The following is a 19,518-nucleotide window of genomic DNA, read 5'->3' as shown; positions in this document are numbered from 1 at the left end:
TACTATTATTTTGCTTGTCGTATTATAGGAGAATTTACGGTAACTCGCGGTATTTACCAGTAGCTTGTGGTAGACTGCGTACAGCGTACCGCAAAATAATGCGGTATCGCCCACGCATTTTGAATGGCTGCATCTGTACATGCAAGACATCTGTAAACGAAGATGTAATTACAGTCAAATTGGCAATTAACAGAAAACCACAATTGTATAATATTATTTCTCTATGTAGATGACCAGTTGAAGGATTTGAAGAAACAGCAGCGATAGCAGGTGATTTTGGTTTTGAACCCATCTTTACACCTCAATAATCCATTTGTCCTCGAAAAAAGAAAAGACAGGCATGTTTTGAGTCTCATAATGATCATCTTCTCGATCCAAAGAAACGTATAAATTTGATTCCTTCCGTAGTATTTTGGATTTTCTTACGAAGAGCTCACGAAGTATTGCCAGGATCTATATTTAGCGTTCGGTAGCGATAACACAGCTGATATTGATTGAGTAGAAATCTATGATGTATTGACAACTTTATCTGAAGCGAGAAGTCCTAGAACGCTGCCTATGAAGTGTTAGGATTCATACCAAGATATACTTTTTGTTTTCAACCCAAAATGCTGCTATTGCATTACACATTATATGAACATTACCAGTTTTGGTAGCTTCTCTGCATGATTTTTCAAAACTGAAACTAATTACAAAATTATTTAAGATCAACCATGACAAAAAATTATAAATCAGGACTAATATTAATATCAACTGATGTTACTACAGAAAAAAAGATTTAACTGAAATATTAATAAGACTATGCAAGCCTAAAAAGTAGAACAATTCAATTTATATAACTTTTTTTTTTTTGAGAAATGGGCTCACACACCAGAAGACACTAACGTTTCTCTTCGTTAGAGTATGTGAATAACAGTTTAACCCAAAATGTTTGGAGTCCAGAGGGAGGACTTGCTCGCTGAATGATCTCTCAAGAAATCCCTGGTGAGATTCAACAGGTGTTTTCTTCAACAGCCACTAAAAGTCTGATGACCTTCTCTGGATTTCCTGAATATGACGTTCAATTAGTTCAAATCATTTGGTAGTTAACAGAACGAAATGCTTTGGAGGTACATTTAAAACACCAGAGCAAGACTGTAGCACTTCGTGTGTGGCTGAATTTAATTGTGTAAACCTGGCTCTCTATGAACAGGAGCAAAGAGGTTTCACTCAACAGAAGATTGTGATGAGAGCACAATAACACAAGACATCTGGAGATGCCAGGGAGTGAACTCAGGACTTCATACATGAAACGCATGCACTTTACCACTAAGCTACATCCCCTACGGCACAGATGTGTGATCAGGTAACACATCTCCTGAAACTTTCATTCGAGGTAGGAAGCGTGCTCTTAAACACCAAAACACTCAAAAAGGAAGAACCAGATCTCTGTACACAAGACGGTAGTGCGATATTAGAATTTCTGAGTTCTTGACGGATTCAAGCTCCTTCTCAGAGGTCTTTGCTCCCCAAATAACTTTGCATCTGAGGAAGAGCACCACGGAAAAAACCCAACTCAACAAGAGAGCGCGTTGGTTGCTCTTGCTCTTAATGCAAGGAGCTGTTTTTTTTTTCCTCGCAATAAGCATTATTAACCAGAAACAGCAGCACAGGTAGGTCGCATTTGTGATTATGTCACTTCTCTGCTTCAGCAAGGTCAATAAAAGACTCTGAAAGTAGTAAAGCAAAACTGAACTCAAAATCATATTAGGAATTCTGAGTGATATCTCCATACAGGTAATCCAATAAGAACGTTGAAATATTTGAATATGATCTCTCTGTCTATTGCGCTGCTTTTTACCCAGAGTAAAACTATTGGATTGAAAGAATGCTAACCGCTGGGTTAAAATGTATAGTTGTTATTTGGAGAAATCTGTAAACTCGTGATCTTATATGTTTTAAAAGACAGCACAGGAAAAAACACACACACACAGGTACTAATACACGAGGATACATTTATTAATACATAGAATATGCATATAAACCTAACAGATCTTATCGAGAGGGTTATCAGAATACAAAAGGTATATATTCAGTCAGTTACAAAGAGTTACATATATCAAGAGGACATACGTTCAGTATATCATTAATTTAGACTGTTTCGTAAATGCACTTGGTTATAACTTCTACATTGGATACTCAAAACAAGTACATAACTCTTAGGAATTAAATTGATATTAACTGGTTGGAATAACAATTGAATTCTCAAGTTGTAATGCATTGAAGTTGAATACTCATCCAATCTCTGGGGATTCAGATCTCCTGCGGGCACAAAGAAAATGTTGCAGGCTGTTGCTGTCCAATCCGCGCTCTCTGGCTAGGTGCCAGACTGTGCTGTGCAGCTTGCGACGGTGCACTGCTGATGCTCACTGACCGGCTAGTTAGTGTTGGCTTTAACTAGCAAAGTTTGTGCACAGGAGAAAAGATGACTGTGGATCCCAGCAAGTCAGGAAAAGGACCGGTTTGTTCCTGATGAAGAGCTAGTTCTGAATAGTGATTCAGCTGTCCACAGTTCTGACCTGTTCACGAGGCCTGCTGCTGGTGCTAACCTCGGGTGGATCCTCTGGTTACTCTCTGCCAACCTCCGCTCTAGACTCTTAGAACAAAGGAAAGTTCTGGCACTCGGACACACTAGCCGTTCGGTTGGTGTCCAGGCTAAGTCTCAGGATGGTCAGGAGGCGCGCTGCGAGAATGTCCTGCCCTTGGGAGCCTTCTGCTCCTGGGCCGTCCTGCCCTGGAATTCTCCTTTGAATTCCCTTTAGAAAAGTCCACAGAACCCTCTCCAGAATCTTCCTGAATCTCTCAGGCTCTCTGTGTTGCCTGTTTTTACCTGGAGGAACTTCAGCTCATTGATTGGCTGAAAGTTCCATGGGCATCAGAGTCCCACGTGGGTTACTCGGCCCTACCAGTCCCTGATTGGTTGATCAAGGTGAGATATGAGTCACATACTCCTGACACTTAGGAATGCAGTCCAGATGTCCATCTGGCACTCCCTAGACAGATAGGCGCCAATGGATGACCATTGATCATGATAGCCAGGCTTAGCTAAGTGTATCCCCATTTGGGAGCTGTCCTAGGAAACCTTATCAAAGGAAACCTTAAATCAGCCTGCATGAATTGTTTCTCTGTGGCTGCACCACAGAGATGAACAGAGCGATGAGGCCTAATTTGGGAAAGCTCAGAAACACTTAATTCTGCCTTATTAATAAGCCTCGCCGCTACACCGAGCTGATTGATAAAGCCCACCCAGTGGATACTCTAGCAGAGCGTCAAAGAACATTCACCTCTTTATCCAAAGAAACCACAGGAACAACATCAGGAAGCACAATCAATTCCCCTTTTAAATCTTTCCTGTAAGGTATGCTATGTGAATTCATGAAGTTAATCCTCTGATCTCTTTTGAGCACAAAGTATTTCTGATGGAGCGCTATGTTCAAAGATTTAATAAGCTTTACCCCTGTCAACGATTCGGCGTGAAGAATTAAAAGTTTCACAGACAAAAGCAGCTCAACACCACAGCCAATATTACAGTAAATGTACTTGCCGGTATACTATCATGTGCACTGCCGGAAAAGTGATCTCGGCGTTGTTCCCTACATAAAGCTGAACGTGCCAAAGAGAATTTCTGTAGAGAAAACAAAATATTTTTTCTGCCTTGATGTTAAGCTGACAGCCTGTCTTTTAGAAAGTCTATCTCTAAACACCTACGCAGCCTAACAAAAAGCACTTTTACTGATCGTATTGCAGGTCTTAAAACACTAACATTTGGCAGCGGTGGGATTCAAACCCACACCCCCAGAGAGACTGGAGCCTAAATCCAGCGCCTTAGACCGCTCGGCCACGCTACCTTCCCATGCTTAGCTTCCTCACATTGCTGGCTTGGGAAATGCCGGGGGCTTCAGCTCTTGTCGTCGGATCTAATGATATCATGTGGAAGTGACTGCACCTTTATCTTCCGAGATGCTTTCAATAGCACAAACGCTACTTTCACCTGCACAACCAGCAATAACGAAGGAGGTGGGTTTCAGCCTTTGTGCTGTTTATAGGGGTGCAACTCTACAGTGATCTACTGACTTGAAGAGCAAAAATCAAAATCCTCTGCTACTACAGTTGCTTTTTTCATAGTTTCTTCAAATCCTTCATTTGAACGTAGATTTTGAAGGATATTGATGATAATACCACATAAATTGTGGTTTTCTTATGATCGCCAATTTTTTTTCAAATACCAGCCTTTTTTACAGTTCCTTGCGTGTTTCACAAGGTATAATAGCCCTCCTCGCATCCTCAGCTAACATATTTTAAAATTACAATAGATTATACAGCATGCATGTTTACATTTATATTAAAATTAAAGTAAATATACAAGAATACATACAGTGCTAACCCAATAATTCTTGTCAGGTTCTCCAACAAATCTGCGTTGTTATTTTAACATGTTTCAGCTGAGGGTGCAACAGGAGTATAAATTAATTTTCCCGCCAGCCATTCAAAGACCAAATTCCATGAGTGAACATTATTTTCTCAGAAGTTGCCGGCATTGGACTTTGCCGGTGGTGTTGAATTATGTCCACAACTGTTGTAGTAGTTCCTTCTTGAAGTTCGACACGTGCAAAGCACTCGTAATATCATAGGTGTTAAAGTTCGCTGAGTCTATTCGAGTCATGGTGTGTATCCCTGCCTATCACTGGGAGACGGGTAGCTTTTTTACACTCAGATTCCAATCTTCAATGCTTTGTGTGAGAGCTTACATAACTTTCAGTTTCTCACATTTTCTGACGACTGTTCCAAAGGGGCACCCTGTCAATTCCGAATACTTTTCAAAAATCTGCCTACATGTTTGATTATTGTCATTTCATTTCGAAAAAGTTCAATATTGATCATAATTAAAGAAAATAATTATCACGAACAAAAAAGGGATAAAGATGCGAGTCAATCTTGAATCACAGCTGGGTGACAAGGGCTTCTGTTCTGATATGGTTGTACGAGAAACAGGAGGAATCGCTAATCTCCTATAGAACATGAGTTGAATCAGGAGTGAGACATTTCGTATACTCGTGCATATGTCAACGCCTGACCTACATCGTAAAACTAACATTAAGTTGTCAGAGATGTTCATTTATATACAAACAAGAGACCAAGTAATAATTCTACATTAGTTCAGGTGGGTAAACCTGAACTAACTAATAAACCTATTAATAATTCTACATTAACGTGTCCTACACTGATCAGACTAATTGACATGGTCTAATTCTGAGCCTGTGCAGTTCATGCTAATTACAACAACGACAGTTCTGAACCCTCATCACCGAACTGAGCACAAGTTCAGCTGTTCTCCAGTTTTGTTACGCATGGTTTTTCATTGCAATTGAGTTCAGAGCTGGAGCTGATCTCCAGACAGTACAGTGTTTTGGGTAAGTTGTCGAAATTCGCATGCAGACAACTTACCCAAAGTGTTTTCTATAGCTTTCAGGTGGAGTTCATTTATATAAAAGAATGTAAGTGGTATAAACGCAACAAGCCAGACGGCAGGCCAACCTATAATCTTCTGACGCGAGGCCCGACGCGTTATTCATTACGCCACTGACCCTGCTATTGAAGTGCTAAAAAAAACACGTTTTCTAAATTTTTGTCTGTTTAAAAATCACTCTCTAAAAAAGACAAAGGGTTTGTGTGTCGTGCTAAAATTCCGCTTCATTTCGAATGCAAATAAAAACCGTTTTGTTCCAAGAAATCACAAATTTGTCACATCCTTCATACTTTACTTCTCTCTTGTATTAGTAAAGCATTTTGATTAAAACTGAATAATATATGAAAGGTTTCATCTATACACTTACACATAATAAGTATACGAATAAATTCTCAGAAGAAGCCGCATCTCAGGTATTAGATTTAAAATCGGATCGGAGGATTTAGAGCCCAGACTGCAAACCAACAGCTGACACAGGTCTTTTATAGAACCGTTTTGATTTCCTCTACTTTGTCCCCGTGACGTCTTTGTCCTGATGCAGCCGAGCCCGACACACGTCTAGTTTCTGTCGCTGGGCGCACACCCTGCGGTCCATGCAGATTCTGATACCGCAGTACAATGACGGGGACACTACACTGTAAATAGGTGCCGTCCTTCGGCTGAGACGTAAAACCGAGGTCCTGACTCTCTGTGATCATTCAGGAGAATGGTGGTGGTGGAGGGGAGTCCCCGTTACCTGTGAAGCGCATTGAGTGGAGTATCCAGAACAGTGCTATATAAGTGTATGCAATAATCATGATGATGATGATGATTATTATTATAATGTAAAATGCAATAAAAAAATCAAACTTTGATTCAAAATAGATTAATGTAAAAACTGATAAAGCTAATGCTTTTTTCAGGGCTATATCTACTTTTTTTTTAAAAAAGCGAAGTCTGTCACGATTGTGAGAGTTAGAGAAGGTGTACCACCGGGTGCCTTCATATCGTGAGCGTCAGTCTCGCCCGTAGCTGCGAGAAGGTTAAAAGCGCCCAAGTGATCTGTAGACGATGTTCGGGGAAGAAATAATTCTGTTTTCAGCACAGGGAGTGAGAATGAGCTCAGCCCGGCTCCCAGCAGAATCCATTCTGGTTTGGTTACTGTTAGACTGTGCGTCTGAGCCTCTTTGGATCGCAACGTAAAAAAAAACAATTGCTCACATCGTGTGACTTCCACGACAGGAAGGAAAGATATCACTTTAAAAAATCAGAACTGAAGATTTGGATCCTTGGCCTTTATTTGATCAAATTATTAAAATAATAATTATCAAAATATCAGATTGTGTTTCTGCAACATTTCGTGCATAGTACGCCATTTTAATCTAAAACAGTCACAACGAGGGCTTTACATGCAGTCTGGGGTATTTTCCCCTTTTAGATTTTTGCCACTTTATATCAAACCTGTTATACTCCCAGAAGTGCACAGTAGCTTGTACTTAATAAAAATGTACAATTCACCGCTGGTATGAACAGATGTGTGCCGTTTTTGCCTTTGTAAGCATTTGTTTAAAAAATAAGTTCACAATACAATAAAAACACAGAAAGCACAAACTTTATAATACAACGATACCAAATCAATACCAAATCATTATACCAATTAAGTAACTATCCTTTGAAAACAGAGAACACCTTTATATCTACAAAAAACTTGACATTTGTATGTATTTTTGAATTACAAAGCAGACAGTGTAGTCCCTTAATTCAAAGATCAGATCTTGGCCAAAACAAGACAATCAGACGTGGGCTGCATTCGGAACAGGAACCTTTGCTTCGTCGTTTATTGAGCTTTTGATCAATGTCTGAATAAAACAGATTAGCTTTTTTTAACTCTTTGATTAAAGTACACAAAAAGCACCTTCCTTCGAGCCAGAATCGAACCAGCGACCTAAGGATTCACTGCTGATTCCACTACAGTCCTCCACTCTACCAACTGAGCTATCGAAGAGATGCTGCAGTATTGCTCTCTGGCACATACTGCCCAATGAAGTAAAATGTGAAATGGGTGATTTAAATCCCACTTCGACATCAAGTTTCCAACTCGTTTCCTTAGTCTTGTTAACCTTGAATTTAAGCCACGAACCAGGATTCTACTGTATAAACTTCCATGGATATTACAAAATGTTTGATGGGGCATCAATCATTCCAGGCAGAAATTGACTCCTTTTATTTCTCGAGGGATCATAAACATTTCATTAGTATCGAGAGGAGGATCACCATGAGACACAAAACAAACAGTTTCTTTCGGTCTTTATTAGAAAGTAGCGTTTGTGCTACATTAATAATATTTTCGTGGAAATAAAGAAGTTGTAAATTTTAAAAATTTATATTTGAATCGAAATGTGGTTTTGAGTTAAATATTAGTGTGTTCATGTAATTAGTTTGTGTTTGTCATTACTATATATATTGCCATGTTACTAGAATTTGTAACTGGAGTTTACTAGTTGTGTTTTTTATGATGATTAGATATTTGAATACAATATTGTATATAATGTATAATTTGAACTACATATTGTTCAGGTGTGAATAATTGTATATTTTAAGAATACATTTCTAAAACAAATCATTGGCTTTATTTACTAGTTTCTACACCTATAAAAATCTTTCTTTGATGTATAATAGACATCAAAGAAAGATGTCTATCATACATCAAAGATGAGCAGTGTGTGTCGTGTTCACAGCTGATAACTAGAAGATGTCTGGAAGAGGCAAAGGCAGAAAGGGACTCGGGAAAGGAGGCGCTAAGCGTCACCTAAAGGTTCTCCGTGACAACATCCAGGGAATCACCAAGCCCGCCATCCGCCACCTGGCTCGCCGTGGGGGAGTGAAGCGTATCTCTGGGCTGATCTACGAGGAGACCCGCGGGGTGCTGAAGGTGTTCCTGGAGAACGTCATCACCTACACCGAGCATGCCAAGAGGAAGACCGTCACCGCCATGGACGTGGTGTACGCGCTGAAGCGCCAGGGCCGCACCCTGTACGGCTTCGGAGGCTAAACAGGAGCGGAGCTTCACTACCGGACCCCGACGTATAAACCCAAGTGACCCAGTGACATTTGTCACTGCTGAGGTTGCTTTATGGGTCTATTTTCTATACTGTGCTGATCAATTGGAAATCAAATTGCAAAAAAGACCCGTTCCCACACCTAAGGTCAAATATTAGGAATCAAAACTGCTCGAGTGTATGGAAGCACACAGCTTTATCAAGATTCCCAAGTGCAAGATCTTTTTATTCATAAAAGACCCTATTTATGTTGTATGAGCAATATTAATATTAATACAGAATCTTTTTTCACCAAATAAATGGGCTTCCTGACTTCAGAAAGCCTTCTAGACAAATACTAAAAGAGCAAAAATTCAATTTGGTAAATGAAATGAAAACACATTCCCTACCAAACCTTGAGTACATGTAATTCAGGATGATAATACAAAACCATTTATAATTCAACAAATAAAACCTGTCAACTGGTAATCACCACTTATCATAAAAAAATAAGTAGCAATACACAGTAGGGGACTCTTGGGTGCAAGTTAAATCCATGCAAGAAGGGGTTTAGTGTTATATTTCCAAATCAGATATGCAAATGAGAGATCTGGCCAGCCAATCTCAAAGCTCCCTTGGTCTGGAATGGAGCTGCTCCCCTCTTCTAGTTATTCACACTGGAGTTAGGTTACATATTAGCACATTTCATCTAACAGTTGCTCCAGAAACAAAAAACGTAAACAAATGACCTGGAATGTGACCACACCTATGAGAATGTAGTTCAACAGATAACTTGTAAACCTTGTCATAAGATTTTTTTTGTTCTACAAAATATACTTTATTCTGCAAAAAAAACATCTCAAAAGGAACATCTCACACATATTAACACTCCATGTAATAAAAAACAACGGCGGAACGGAGATTGATTGTCCGTTATCAATCTTTGCAAGTGGGGGTGGATTTGTGTAATTAAGAGAGTCCCTCCAAACCTACCACTCGCTATTGTCCTTTAATCCCTGTATAGGGCCCAAAGTCCTTTCCAGTGCTCCCTCGCCGTGGGGAAACCCCATTTGGCGACGTGGCGCTTCATCCTCCTCCTGAGGTCCACCAGGATCCTCTCCTGCATCTCCTTCGCCCCCCACTTTATGTTGTGCCGGATGAGAGTGTTCCTCGCCTTCCACAGTCCTTGTTTTGTGAGGGACAACAGAAGCCCCCGCAGGTCCTGTGTCCCCTTGTCCAGTCCAGTGGGTGCCAGCCCCCAGCAGAATGTACTGGTAACTGAGCACCGCACCCGTTCCCAGGAGTTGCATAATGTTGTCCATTCTGCCCCACACCGCCTTGGCGAAGGGGCAGCTCCAGAACACGTGTTCCTGAGTCTCCTCGACAAAACACGTGTACCGGGGGCAATGCGGATTCCTGGAGATCGAGTGTCTGTAGAGGACCTTTCTGGTAGCCAGTCTCTTGTGTACAGCCATCCAGTTGAGGTCCTTCAGTTGGTTGTCAAGTTCTTTGGGCTGTGTCCTTTCCCAGACTTGTCTGGGAACCTGCAGCCTTTCGTCAGCGACCAAATGCCCCCTCACCTCTTTGTACAGGGCTCTGTGGTTGGTGCAGAGCTCTGGCTGTCTCGTGGCCTCGTACCTCCTGCTCCACTTGACAGCGTGGGTGTAGAACTCCGGTCGCATCTCTGCCTTGGGCCCAGTGTTTGACCACTGGACCAAGTGCCTCATTGGGACGGAGAGCCACAGCCTGACAAAGTACTGGTACTTGTGGCCGATGGGCTCCCGCAGCGCCCGACAGAGCTTGCAGTAGACGATGCAGTTGAGTTTCAGGGGGAAATGTGGGACATCTCGACCCCCTTCCTCGACCGGCTGACACATCCGGTTTCTCGTGATGTACTCGTACTTGCCGCCCCAGACGAAGCCAAAGATCATCCCTTGCAGTGCTCGTCTGAGTCTGGCTGGCAGCGTGTACACCACCGCCAGGTAAACCAAAGCCGGCAGGATGTCTGCTTTCAACACCATCACTTTCCCTGTGTAGGACAGCGACCGCGTTTTCCACAGACCCAGCTTCGCATTCACCTTGGCGATCCTCTTGGTCCAGTTGTTGGTCACGTTGTCCTGGCTCTGGAAGGAAACCCCCAGTATTTTGAGGGGCTCCGTGCAGAGCTCGAGACCCTCCGGCGCCGTCGTCCTGTGCTTCCAGGGCCCGAATAACTTCAGTTTGCTCTTTCAGCGGTTGAGTTTCGACCCCGAGGCTCTGGAGTATTGCTCCATGACCTGCAGGGCCCTCCTCAACCCCCTGTCCGACCTCAGGAACAGCGTCGTGTCATCGGCGTACTGGGAGATCTTCAGGGTTTCCCCCGCGCCTCCTGGTATCTCCAAGGTCCCGTCTCACCGTCTCTGCTAAGGGCTCTTGAAGAGCAGGGAGATGATGCCCTCCCTCATGGTGTCTCCGTTTCCCCCGGCGGAAGATCTCCTGCGCCACTTCCACCAGATCTGCCGCCAGGGTGTCCCAGAAGCAGGTGTAGAATTCCTTGGGGAGTCCGTCCGGCCCTGGCACCTTGCCATTCTCCATGGACAAGAGCACCGCCTTCAGCTCCTCGGCCGCGATCAGACCCTCCAAGTCCTCCCTCACCTCCTCCGGTACTCGTGCCTTCAGCTCCTCCAGAAATCATCGCCTGCCTCCACCTCCGTCTGCTTTTCTGAAAAGAGCTCCGTGTAGAAAGCGGTGACCGCTTCTACCTTGTCGCTCTCGTCCAGCACTTCCTCTCCATCTCCCCTCTTTTTCTGGGCTCCTCGGACCTGATTGAGTTTGCGGAGCCTCTCCTTCAGGTCCCGTGCCCGGGCTGAATTGAAGGCTCCTCCCCCGTTAGCCGAGCTGTACTCCTCCTCTAGTTGTCTCTGGAGTCGTGCAGCTTCCTTCCTCTCCCTGGCCGCCTTCCGTCTGCAGTACGTCTGCGCCAGGGTTCGGGTTCTGTCTTTCACCGACTCCCACCATTCCACCATGGAGCTGTAGCCGTCTCTCAGATCGACCCAGCTCGCGTAGTCTTTACGGAACAGTGTCTTGAAGTCGTCTTCCTCCAGTATCTCCCGGTTCAGCTTCCAGTACCCACGACCGAATGCCGGCAGGCTGGTGTTAGCCACCACCGTCAAGCGCTCGTGGTTGGAATACCACTACGGGGACACCGTCGCCGACTCCAGGGAGGAGGTTGTGTGCAGAAAGATGTAGTCCAGGTGGCTGCACACTCCCCGGGAGTTTTTCCATGTCGTTCCGGCGTCGTTAGGGCGGCACCGTCTGAAACCGTCTACCAGGGAGAACTGCTTGAGTAGCGACTCCAGCTCTGCTGAGCTAGCGTCGCTCCCCTTCTCCCGGTTCGACATTGAAGTCCCCGCCAAGCACCACCTGTCTGTTGGTGGTGCAGCAGCAGACCAGGTCAGCAAACACTTCCTTCAGGATAGAGGGTTCTGTTGGAGGATAGACGTTAATTGCTCTCAACTTCTGCCCCCTCCAGTCGATGTGTGCGACCAGGATCCGGCCCCGCACCACCGAGAAGGAGGAAACCAGCGTCATCTCTGGGTTTCCGAGGAGGATTCCCACTCCGGAAGAGTGGACCCCTCCTACGCTCCAGCATGATTCTCCCTTCGTCCATTCCCTGGTGAATGTCAGCTTGTCGCTTTCATCCTTCAGGTGGACCTCCTGTAAGAAACAAACTGAGAAAGACTTTGAGGCCAGATCATGAAAGTCTTTTCAACGGGTCAATTAGCCCTCTCACGTTAGTTGTTAGAAAGGTAAGTTTCACAATCATGATTAAACAAGTGAAAGTTGAACCTCCTCTCTTTGTGCTTACAGTAGAAAACTTGGGAGTCTACATCTGGGCACTGTTTAGCCTAGATGTAACTCCTCTCGTTCGGGTCCTGGGGGGAATATGCTGGGCTCCCTCCAGGTCTCGCTGGGGACTGAAAGGTAAACATGCTGGACAGGTCCAGCCCTACCATCAGTCCCGGCTCCAGGGCGGCTTCAAAGTAATCCTCGTCTTCCTTGAGGATACTCTCCACCACCGCTTCGGGAAGGCTTTTTTCTTCCCTTTCTCCAGGAGTTTCGGGGACCTCCAGTTGCTCCTGGGCCTTGGGGGAGAGGGGGCTCCACTTCCTGGGCTGCCTCTTTGTGTTGTTCATGGGCCTCGGGGGAGGGGGTTCTGACTTCCTGGGCTGCCTCTTCCTGTTGTCCCTGGGCCTCGGGGGAGGGGGTTACCTCTTCCTTGGCTGCCTCCTCCTGTTGTCCGTGGGACTCGGGGGAGGGGGGTTCTGTTTCCTGGGCTGTCACTTCCTGTCGTCTTTGGGCCTCGGGGGGGGAGGGTTTCCATTTCCTGGGCTGCCTCCTCCGGTTGTTCCTGGGCCTCGGGGGAAGAAAGTTCCGTTTCCTCTAGGACGAGGAAACGGTTCTCCCTTACCACTCTTTTCTTTTGTCCTTCCGAAGGTGGATCTGCCCTGCATCTCTTCTCCCGCTTTCTCTTTCCCTTCTTGCTGGGAGTTATTAGGGCCCTTTCTCCGGTCGGCCATTTTGTCCGTCGTCTTGGCAGCCATCTTGTGGCACTGGTGCGGTTGGGGGTGTGGCCTCGGCAGTTACGGTTCACTGCGGGGGAGGCGCAGGTTCTTTGTTCTCACCTCTCTCCCTTTGTCTTGAGACCGGTTTCTGCCGGCCGGCTTTCACCACCTGCGCAAACGAAGGTTTGCTTACCTTGCATTGGTGAAGGAGGTGTCCCTCGGCGCCGCATCCATTGCACTTTTTGGCTGCCCGGCAGGTTTTTGCCAGGTACCCCTCTTTGTTACAGTTGTGACATGTGACGATGTCACACGTGTTCTCCTTGTGGCATCCTGGGGTAGTAAAGGTACCCCCTGTCGGCTCCGATGTTGAAGCCGGCCGGGGGGTGCTGGAAACCGTCGACGCCCTCTGGGTCCTCTTTCAGGAGGACTCGGTACTGGCGTTTGCTGTACCAGACGCCGCAACTGTCCCTGATCTCCGTCAGTTTGCCCACCACAGTTACATACCTCCCTAGGTACGCTGTTACCAGTTCCATTGGTTCGTAGGGGTTGTATGTGAGGACTGTGATGGTCCCCTGGTTTGTCTTCCTCATAGGCTCCGGCCTGAAATCAGAGAAACCGGGGTGCTTACCTTTTTCTCTGATCATTTTCGTTGCCTTTTCATATGAGGCGTCCGTGGCCATGTAGGCCTCCATGTATCTCTCTGCCTTGTTGTCTTGCAGGCAGTAGAGATCTCCGGCCACCAACTGCTGGATCCCTCTTAGGAAGGTAATGAAAAAGGATTTCGCAGTTGGCATCATCTCTGTTTTCTTGGTCCAGTGGAACCGGATCAGTGTCTTCTTGTCTGCCATCTGCAAAGGAGAAAAAAGAAAAAAGGAGAGAAAGAGAGAGAGCAAGGTCCTGTGGAGAGGAGGGTTTCGCTGCTAAAGGAGCAGCGAGGGAGCTCTGGCCTTTGTCCTTGTGGGCAAAGCCCAGCTAGATGCAGGCGCAGGAGGAGAGAGAGAGAGGGAGCGGATAGTGCTTCCGAGTCTCGAGGAAGAAAGTAAGAACTGCAGGCAGGCCACGAGTACCTACTCCCCGCCAAGAGGCCAAGGAGGCAGAGAGAGAGAGAGGGAGCGGATAGCGCTTCCGAGTCTCGAGGAAGAAAGCAAGCACTGCGGGCAGGCCACGAGTACCTACTCCCAGCCAAGAGGCCAAGGAGGCGGAGAAAGGGGGAGGGGAGAGAAGAGAGCAGAGAGAGAGAACGTTACTGCCGGATCCCACCCAGCTCAGCTGCTGCTTGGCCTTAACCCCCTAGGCTCAACCTAGGGCGATACCAGCTCAAGCACTCTTCAGGATCTTCGATCGCCTTCTAGAACTTTGGAAAGACAGGAACTGCGGGCATGCCACTTGAACTTGATCTTAGCCAAAAGGCGGATAAAATTGGATTCCAGCTCACTGGCCCTGCAAAACTTAGTTCAAGACTTTAAACTCTCAGACACATATAGATGTATATATCCCACAACAGCAGGATATACATGGTCAGGGAGGAATAGCAGCTCCAGAATTGACTATTGCTTTGTCTCAGAGAGAGTGAAAGTTGTTGGGGTCACTCTTCAGCCTGTCTTCTTCTCAGATCACCAAGCTTTAGGGTGTAGAGTGGAACTCCAGGGCGGGACTGTCTTTGGCCCAGGCCTCTGGAAACTCAACACAAAGCTGCTTGAGAACGAGGGGGTAGTATCCCGCTACAAGGAGAAACTATCACAGTGGCTGTCCTTGCAGTGTCTGTACGGGTCAGTAGGAGAGTGGTGGGAGGAGGTGAAGGTGAGGACAAAGGCCTTTTTCATGGCTGAGGGAAGGAAGGCTGCTGCCAGACGGAGAGGAGTGCTAGCCAGGAAACAGAGGCAGCTGCAGCGTCTGTACACGATGCTGCACAGTGGCTTCGATGTGCTCGAGGATATCACCCTTTTAAAAAAGGACATCCGGAGCATAGCGGAAGAAAGTAGTTGAGGAGTGCTGTTAAGAGTGCAGTTCTTGGAAGAAAATGAGAAGTGTACTCGCTTCTTTTTCAGGAAAGTGGTAGGCTCCAAGTCTGTCATGGAAATTGTAGTTGATGAGGAGGGAAGAGAGAGAACAGAGCCGAGTGCTATCCTCTCCTGCATCGAGGCCTTCTACTCAAGACTGTACAGAGGTAAAGGATGAAGAAATTCATTTTTTTACCTCAAAGCTAGAAAACGTTTTGAGTGAAGAAGATAGGGAAGTACTTGAGAGGGATTTGACAGTAGAAGAGCTGAGACAGGCTATGGAGAGCTTACAGAAGGGGAAAATTCCGGGTGCTGACGGGCTCCCTAAGGAATTTTATTGCACCTTTTGGGATCTGCTTCAGGATCCACTAATGCTCCTTTTCGAGGAAAGCTATAAGACAGAATTGCTGCCTGACTCCTTAAGAGAAGGCACTATCTCTCTCTTGTTTAAGAAAGGAGCAAAGAATGACAAAAAGAACTGGAGACCCCTCAGCCTGTCAGGCGTGGACACTAAGATCCTGTCCAAAGCCCTTTTCCTGTGCCTACAAAATGTAGTGACCTCACTGGTAGGGAAAGAACAGACTTGTGGGATAGCAGGACGCCTGATGAGCGACAACCTGGCCTTGTTGAGGGATGTCTGTCTGTACTCAGAGGACCGCTCCCTCCCTCTGTGCATTTTAGGTGTAGACCTAGAAAAGGCCTTTGACCGCCTAAACCGGCAGTACTTAACATCGGTACTTGAGCACATGAAGTTTGGCCCCATCATGAGAAAGTGGATTAACCTGCTGTACACAGGTAGCAACAGCAGAGTAATGGTTAATGGCAATAGATCACGCCCCTTTGAAGTCTGTTCAGGGGTGAGGCAGGGCTGCCCATTATCCCCCTTTTTATTTGTTTTGGCTATGGAGCCCTTAGCCTGTGCCTTGCGCCAGGATCAGGCCATTAATGGGATACCAGTGCCTGGAAGTGGGGGGGGAGAGGTAAAGACATCTCTATAAATGGATGACGTCACCCTGCTCCTCTCTGACAATGTCTCAATTAGCAGAGCTCTGCAGTGCTGTGATCGTTTCTCTTTGGCTTCCTCTGCAAAAATTGTAGATTTTTTATCAGAACTGGAGGGAGCCAAAAGAAGGGCATGATCTCAGGCTGCAAGAGAAGAGAATTAAGGTCCTGGGGGTGTATTTTGGAGAAGAGATGGCAACAGTTAATTGGCAGAACAAATTGCCAATCTTAAACAAAAAACTGATGCAATGGAAGGACCGAGACCTCACCATGACAGGGAAGGTGCTGGTCATCAAAGCCCAGCTCTTGCCTATCTTGAATTTTCTGGCTTCTACAGTACCTTCCCAATCCCACACCGTGTTGCGGCGGTGCTGAGGAGATGGATGTTTCATTTTCAATGGGGTGGGAAGCAGGAAAGACTCAGAAGGGAAATAATGTACAGGCCACTACTCTCAGGGGGGAAGTCTGTCCCAGATATTGCTACGAAGCTGCTGTGCATTTTCCTGGCCTTTGTGCTGAGAGGCTTTGCAACAGCACCTGAAGCGCGTACCTGGACTTATTTTTCCAGGCTCTGGGTAGGTAGGGAGGTGTTCAGAGTGTGGGGTGTCAGACCCAAGCTGGATGTCCCACTCTCTGACACATGCCCTGCAATTTATGGGACAGTTAAAAGTTTTCTAAGATCTCACCCAATTGGCCATATTCCCCTCTGAGATGTCAGCGTCCAAAAACTGGAAGATTTCGTTGCACCGCAGAAGAATAGGCAGACCCCTCTGGGCATTTTAACATCAGCCCAAAACTTTCTTGTACCGTAGGGGCCTCACCCCCAGCCCTCGCTGCGTTAGGGTGGGCTGCGGCGAGGAGGAGACTGTGACCCATCTCCTGTGGTCCTGCTTTTTTGCTAAGTCCTTCTGGGCACAGTTTGAAGATTGGTTGCAAGCTCTCTCGCTACAATTTACCCTGACCGCTGCTTTCGTCATATACGGCATCTCTCCTGTCAAACTTCCTCCTGACGTGTTTGACAGGATCTGGGCCGTGGTGAACAGTGGGAAAGACGCCCTGTGGAGAGTGAGGAACATGGGGCTGTTCAAAGGCATCGAGGTCCCAGTCAAGGCAGCAGGTAGCCTGGCCCTGTTCATCACCCGAGAGAACTATTACCTTCCCTGCGGTGGAGCGTGGAAACTTTCTCCCCACGCTGCAGGAGTTGTGTGCTCTGCAGCGGTGCCGAGAGAACAGCACAGAAGGCAGCAGGCTCTGGAGAGCGGGTAAGAGACGGAGCCTTGTGGGCAGGTGAGCAGGCCCGTTTTTTGGAAATTGCTGAAAAGGCTCCTGTGTTTGTTCGGTGTGTGGCAGGCGCACGACGCGAGCTTGCGTGGCAATCTGCCGGTCTGGTGTTATGCAAATGAGGCCGAATTGCGTCCCGGGACATGCTGCGAATGCACATTGGCGACTGCAGATGTGTAGGAAACGGCGCGCTCGTTTTCTCGTTGTGCCCACCCTTTTGAGTGTTAGTGTGGCGTGTGAGTGTGCGAAAGAGTGGGCCCAGCAGGAGGCGGTGGTGTGCGGGGCGAGGAGCTGGCCTAGGCTGCGCGCTTTGTGCTGTGGGTGCTGGCCGCTTGTAGGGGCTTGTACAGCTCATACTTACCTGGCAGGGGAGATACCTTGATCAAGAAGGAGGTTCACCGAGGCTCGGCCATTGGACTCCAGCTGTGCTGACCCCTGCGAATTCCCCAAATGTGGGAATCTCGACAATAATTTCTGGTAGTGGGGGACTGCGTTCGCGCTCTCCCCTGATGTGCTTGGTCCAATATCAGATACGGAAGAGTTACGACACCACGAGCTGTGATAGGATCCCAGTTCGAAAGGAGGCGATGCCACTGCTGGTTCCCGGTTTCTTTTAGTTAGAGGTCCGGAGAAGCATTTCAAGCTGGTTACACTACTCCTTCCGGACATTCATTCCCTTTTCAAAGTCAGTCGTTTTGCTGTAGTCTGCATTATTTAGGCTGATTATTGAGGTTAGCCTTTATTTGGTCATGGGGGCCTCGGTACTGTATGCTAATTCTCAAGACAGTATCACCCGTTTTCTGATTGCTAGGTTCTGTACCAGTGCAGACATGTCAAACAGTGAATGGCTGTACCTCTATTGTATCCGTGCTCAATGAATGAAATCAGTAATAAATGAATATATGTATAGTTATACGAAAAACAAGTGGTTTATCGACTCATCTTCATTTGCAGATTTAGAGGCAGCTTCGATATTCATTTTACAAACTGTTTTTCTTTTTATATGGGTCACACACATGCCATAGCAACAAAACATCTCTAGAGATGAGGCTATAGCTCACCTTTCCATCCTCCAGGTTTTCCTCCCAAAGCCTACGGTACCAACGGCGACCCCTGCTGGCCGAGAGAGCAAAAGCTTGCAGCACCTGGTATTCCCAGGCGGTCTCCCATCCAAGTACTAACCAGGCCCAACCCTGCTTAGCTTTCGAGATCAGACGAGATCGTGCACATTCAGGGTGGTGTGGCCACAAGCAAAAGCCATGGCGCCTGACTCGTTACTTGAAGCTGTGTGTGGCTGGGGCTCCGTGCCCCCCGAGCGGGACTGAAGGATCCTTCGTGTGCAACTCTTTGGAAAGGAGCCTCTTTCCAAATCGCATTGCGTACCTGGATGTTGGCGAATGTGCTCCCTTGTGTTGGCTTGTCCCGCACTGGAGGAGAACAAACAAACTGCTCGGAGGAGCGCAAGGCAAGTCTTCACAAGACAAAAACCTCCAGTGCACCGCACTCAAAACATTTCTGGGCTGTCGCGTGTTTATTTCAGCACATAAAGTGCACCAGTCCAACACGTCGGCCGGGTGCGCGGCGTCAGAGCAAGAGGCTTCTTCTCCCTGCCTTTCCGCTGTCTTGCAGAAACCCGAGAGGGAACCTGGAGCGCACACTTTGTGGGGGGCGGGGGACCGCGCGAGTACTAAATCTCACGGCGCCAGCCAGCTGCCAGGAGACAAGTACAATATCGCGGGACAGGGGGACCTCGTCATTGATTGTTACATATGAGACGGGTATTAGGAGGCGACCCCGACTGATTGGTAAAGGGGAACACTAACACCAGAGTGACACCCCCGGCGTCTCTTTTTGAGAGATGCCCTGGGATTTCTTAATGACCAAGGAGGGTCGGGACCTCGGTTTTATGCCTCCCCCGAAGGACGGCGCCTGTTTGTGCAGCAGAGTGTCGCCATCAGGATGCTGGGGCATAAGAAAGCCACACAGACTGCAGGGTGAGCGCTCCCTACTGGTCCCAGTCACACCTCTTGCAGGAGCAGCAGCAACAGACTGAGGTTGGGAAGGAGGCGTGGCCCTTCAACGCTTGACAACTGAAGGACATTTTCTCCGCATAGGAAGAGCACCTGTCAGAAGTCACAGACGCTGAAGGAGAACACCTGGCTTTCAGA

General features: G+C 46.9%; 1 protein-coding gene and 5 non-coding genes across 6 annotated transcripts; 2 read left to right on the top strand and 4 right to left on the bottom strand.

Annotated features, from left to right (window-relative positions):
• Positions 1–3,805: 3,805 nt before the first annotated feature.
• On the bottom strand, positions 3,806–3,887 carry trnal-uag (transfer RNA leucine (anticodon UAG)). Its single transcript has one exon. It is a non-coding gene; the product is annotated as a tRNA-Leu (tRNA).
• Positions 3,888–7,401: 3,514 nt separating this feature from the next.
• trnay-gua (transfer RNA tyrosine (anticodon GUA)) lies at positions 7,402–7,490 on the bottom strand. Its single transcript is given in 2 exon segments — positions 7,402–7,438; positions 7,454–7,490. It is a non-coding gene; the product is annotated as a tRNA-Tyr (tRNA).
• A 747-nt stretch (positions 7,491–8,237) lies between these two features.
• On the top strand, positions 8,238–8,537 carry LOC138242851 (histone H4-like). Its single transcript, XM_069198430.1, has one exon. It carries the CDS (start codon positions 8,238–8,240, stop codon positions 8,535–8,537), a length of 300 nt encoding a protein of 99 aa, XP_069054531.1.
• Positions 8,538–8,843: 306 nt separating this feature from the next.
• On the bottom strand, positions 8,844–8,899 carry LOC138243774 (U7 small nuclear RNA). The gene has a single exon (XR_011192392.1). It is a non-coding gene; the product is annotated as a U7 small nuclear RNA (small nuclear RNA).
• Positions 8,900–17,703: 8,804 nt separating this feature from the next.
• LOC138243527 (U1 spliceosomal RNA) lies at positions 17,704–17,859 on the top strand. The gene has a single exon (XR_011192182.1). It is a non-coding gene; the product is annotated as a U1 spliceosomal RNA (small nuclear RNA).
• A 624-nt stretch (positions 17,860–18,483) lies between these two features.
• On the bottom strand, positions 18,484–18,602 carry LOC138244970 (5S ribosomal RNA). The gene has a single exon (XR_011193587.1). It is a non-coding gene; the product is annotated as a 5S ribosomal RNA (ribosomal RNA).
• Positions 18,603–19,518: the final 916 nt, after the last annotated feature.

This window comes from Lepisosteus oculatus, chromosome 14 (genome assembly GCF_040954835.1).
Source record: "Lepisosteus oculatus isolate fLepOcu1 chromosome 14, fLepOcu1.hap2, whole genome shotgun sequence".
In the NCBI taxonomy this organism is placed as follows: Eukaryota; Metazoa; Chordata; class Actinopteri; order Semionotiformes; family Lepisosteidae; genus Lepisosteus; species Lepisosteus oculatus.
The sequence above is the reverse complement of the archived record's forward strand: the minus strand, read 5'-3'. Positions and strand labels throughout refer to the sequence as shown.

Coding starts and splice junctions, on each gene's coding strand:
- LOC138242851 (XM_069198430.1), top strand. CDS start 8,238: ATGTCTGGAAGAGGCAAAGGCAGAAAGGGACTCGGGAAAGGAGGCGCT.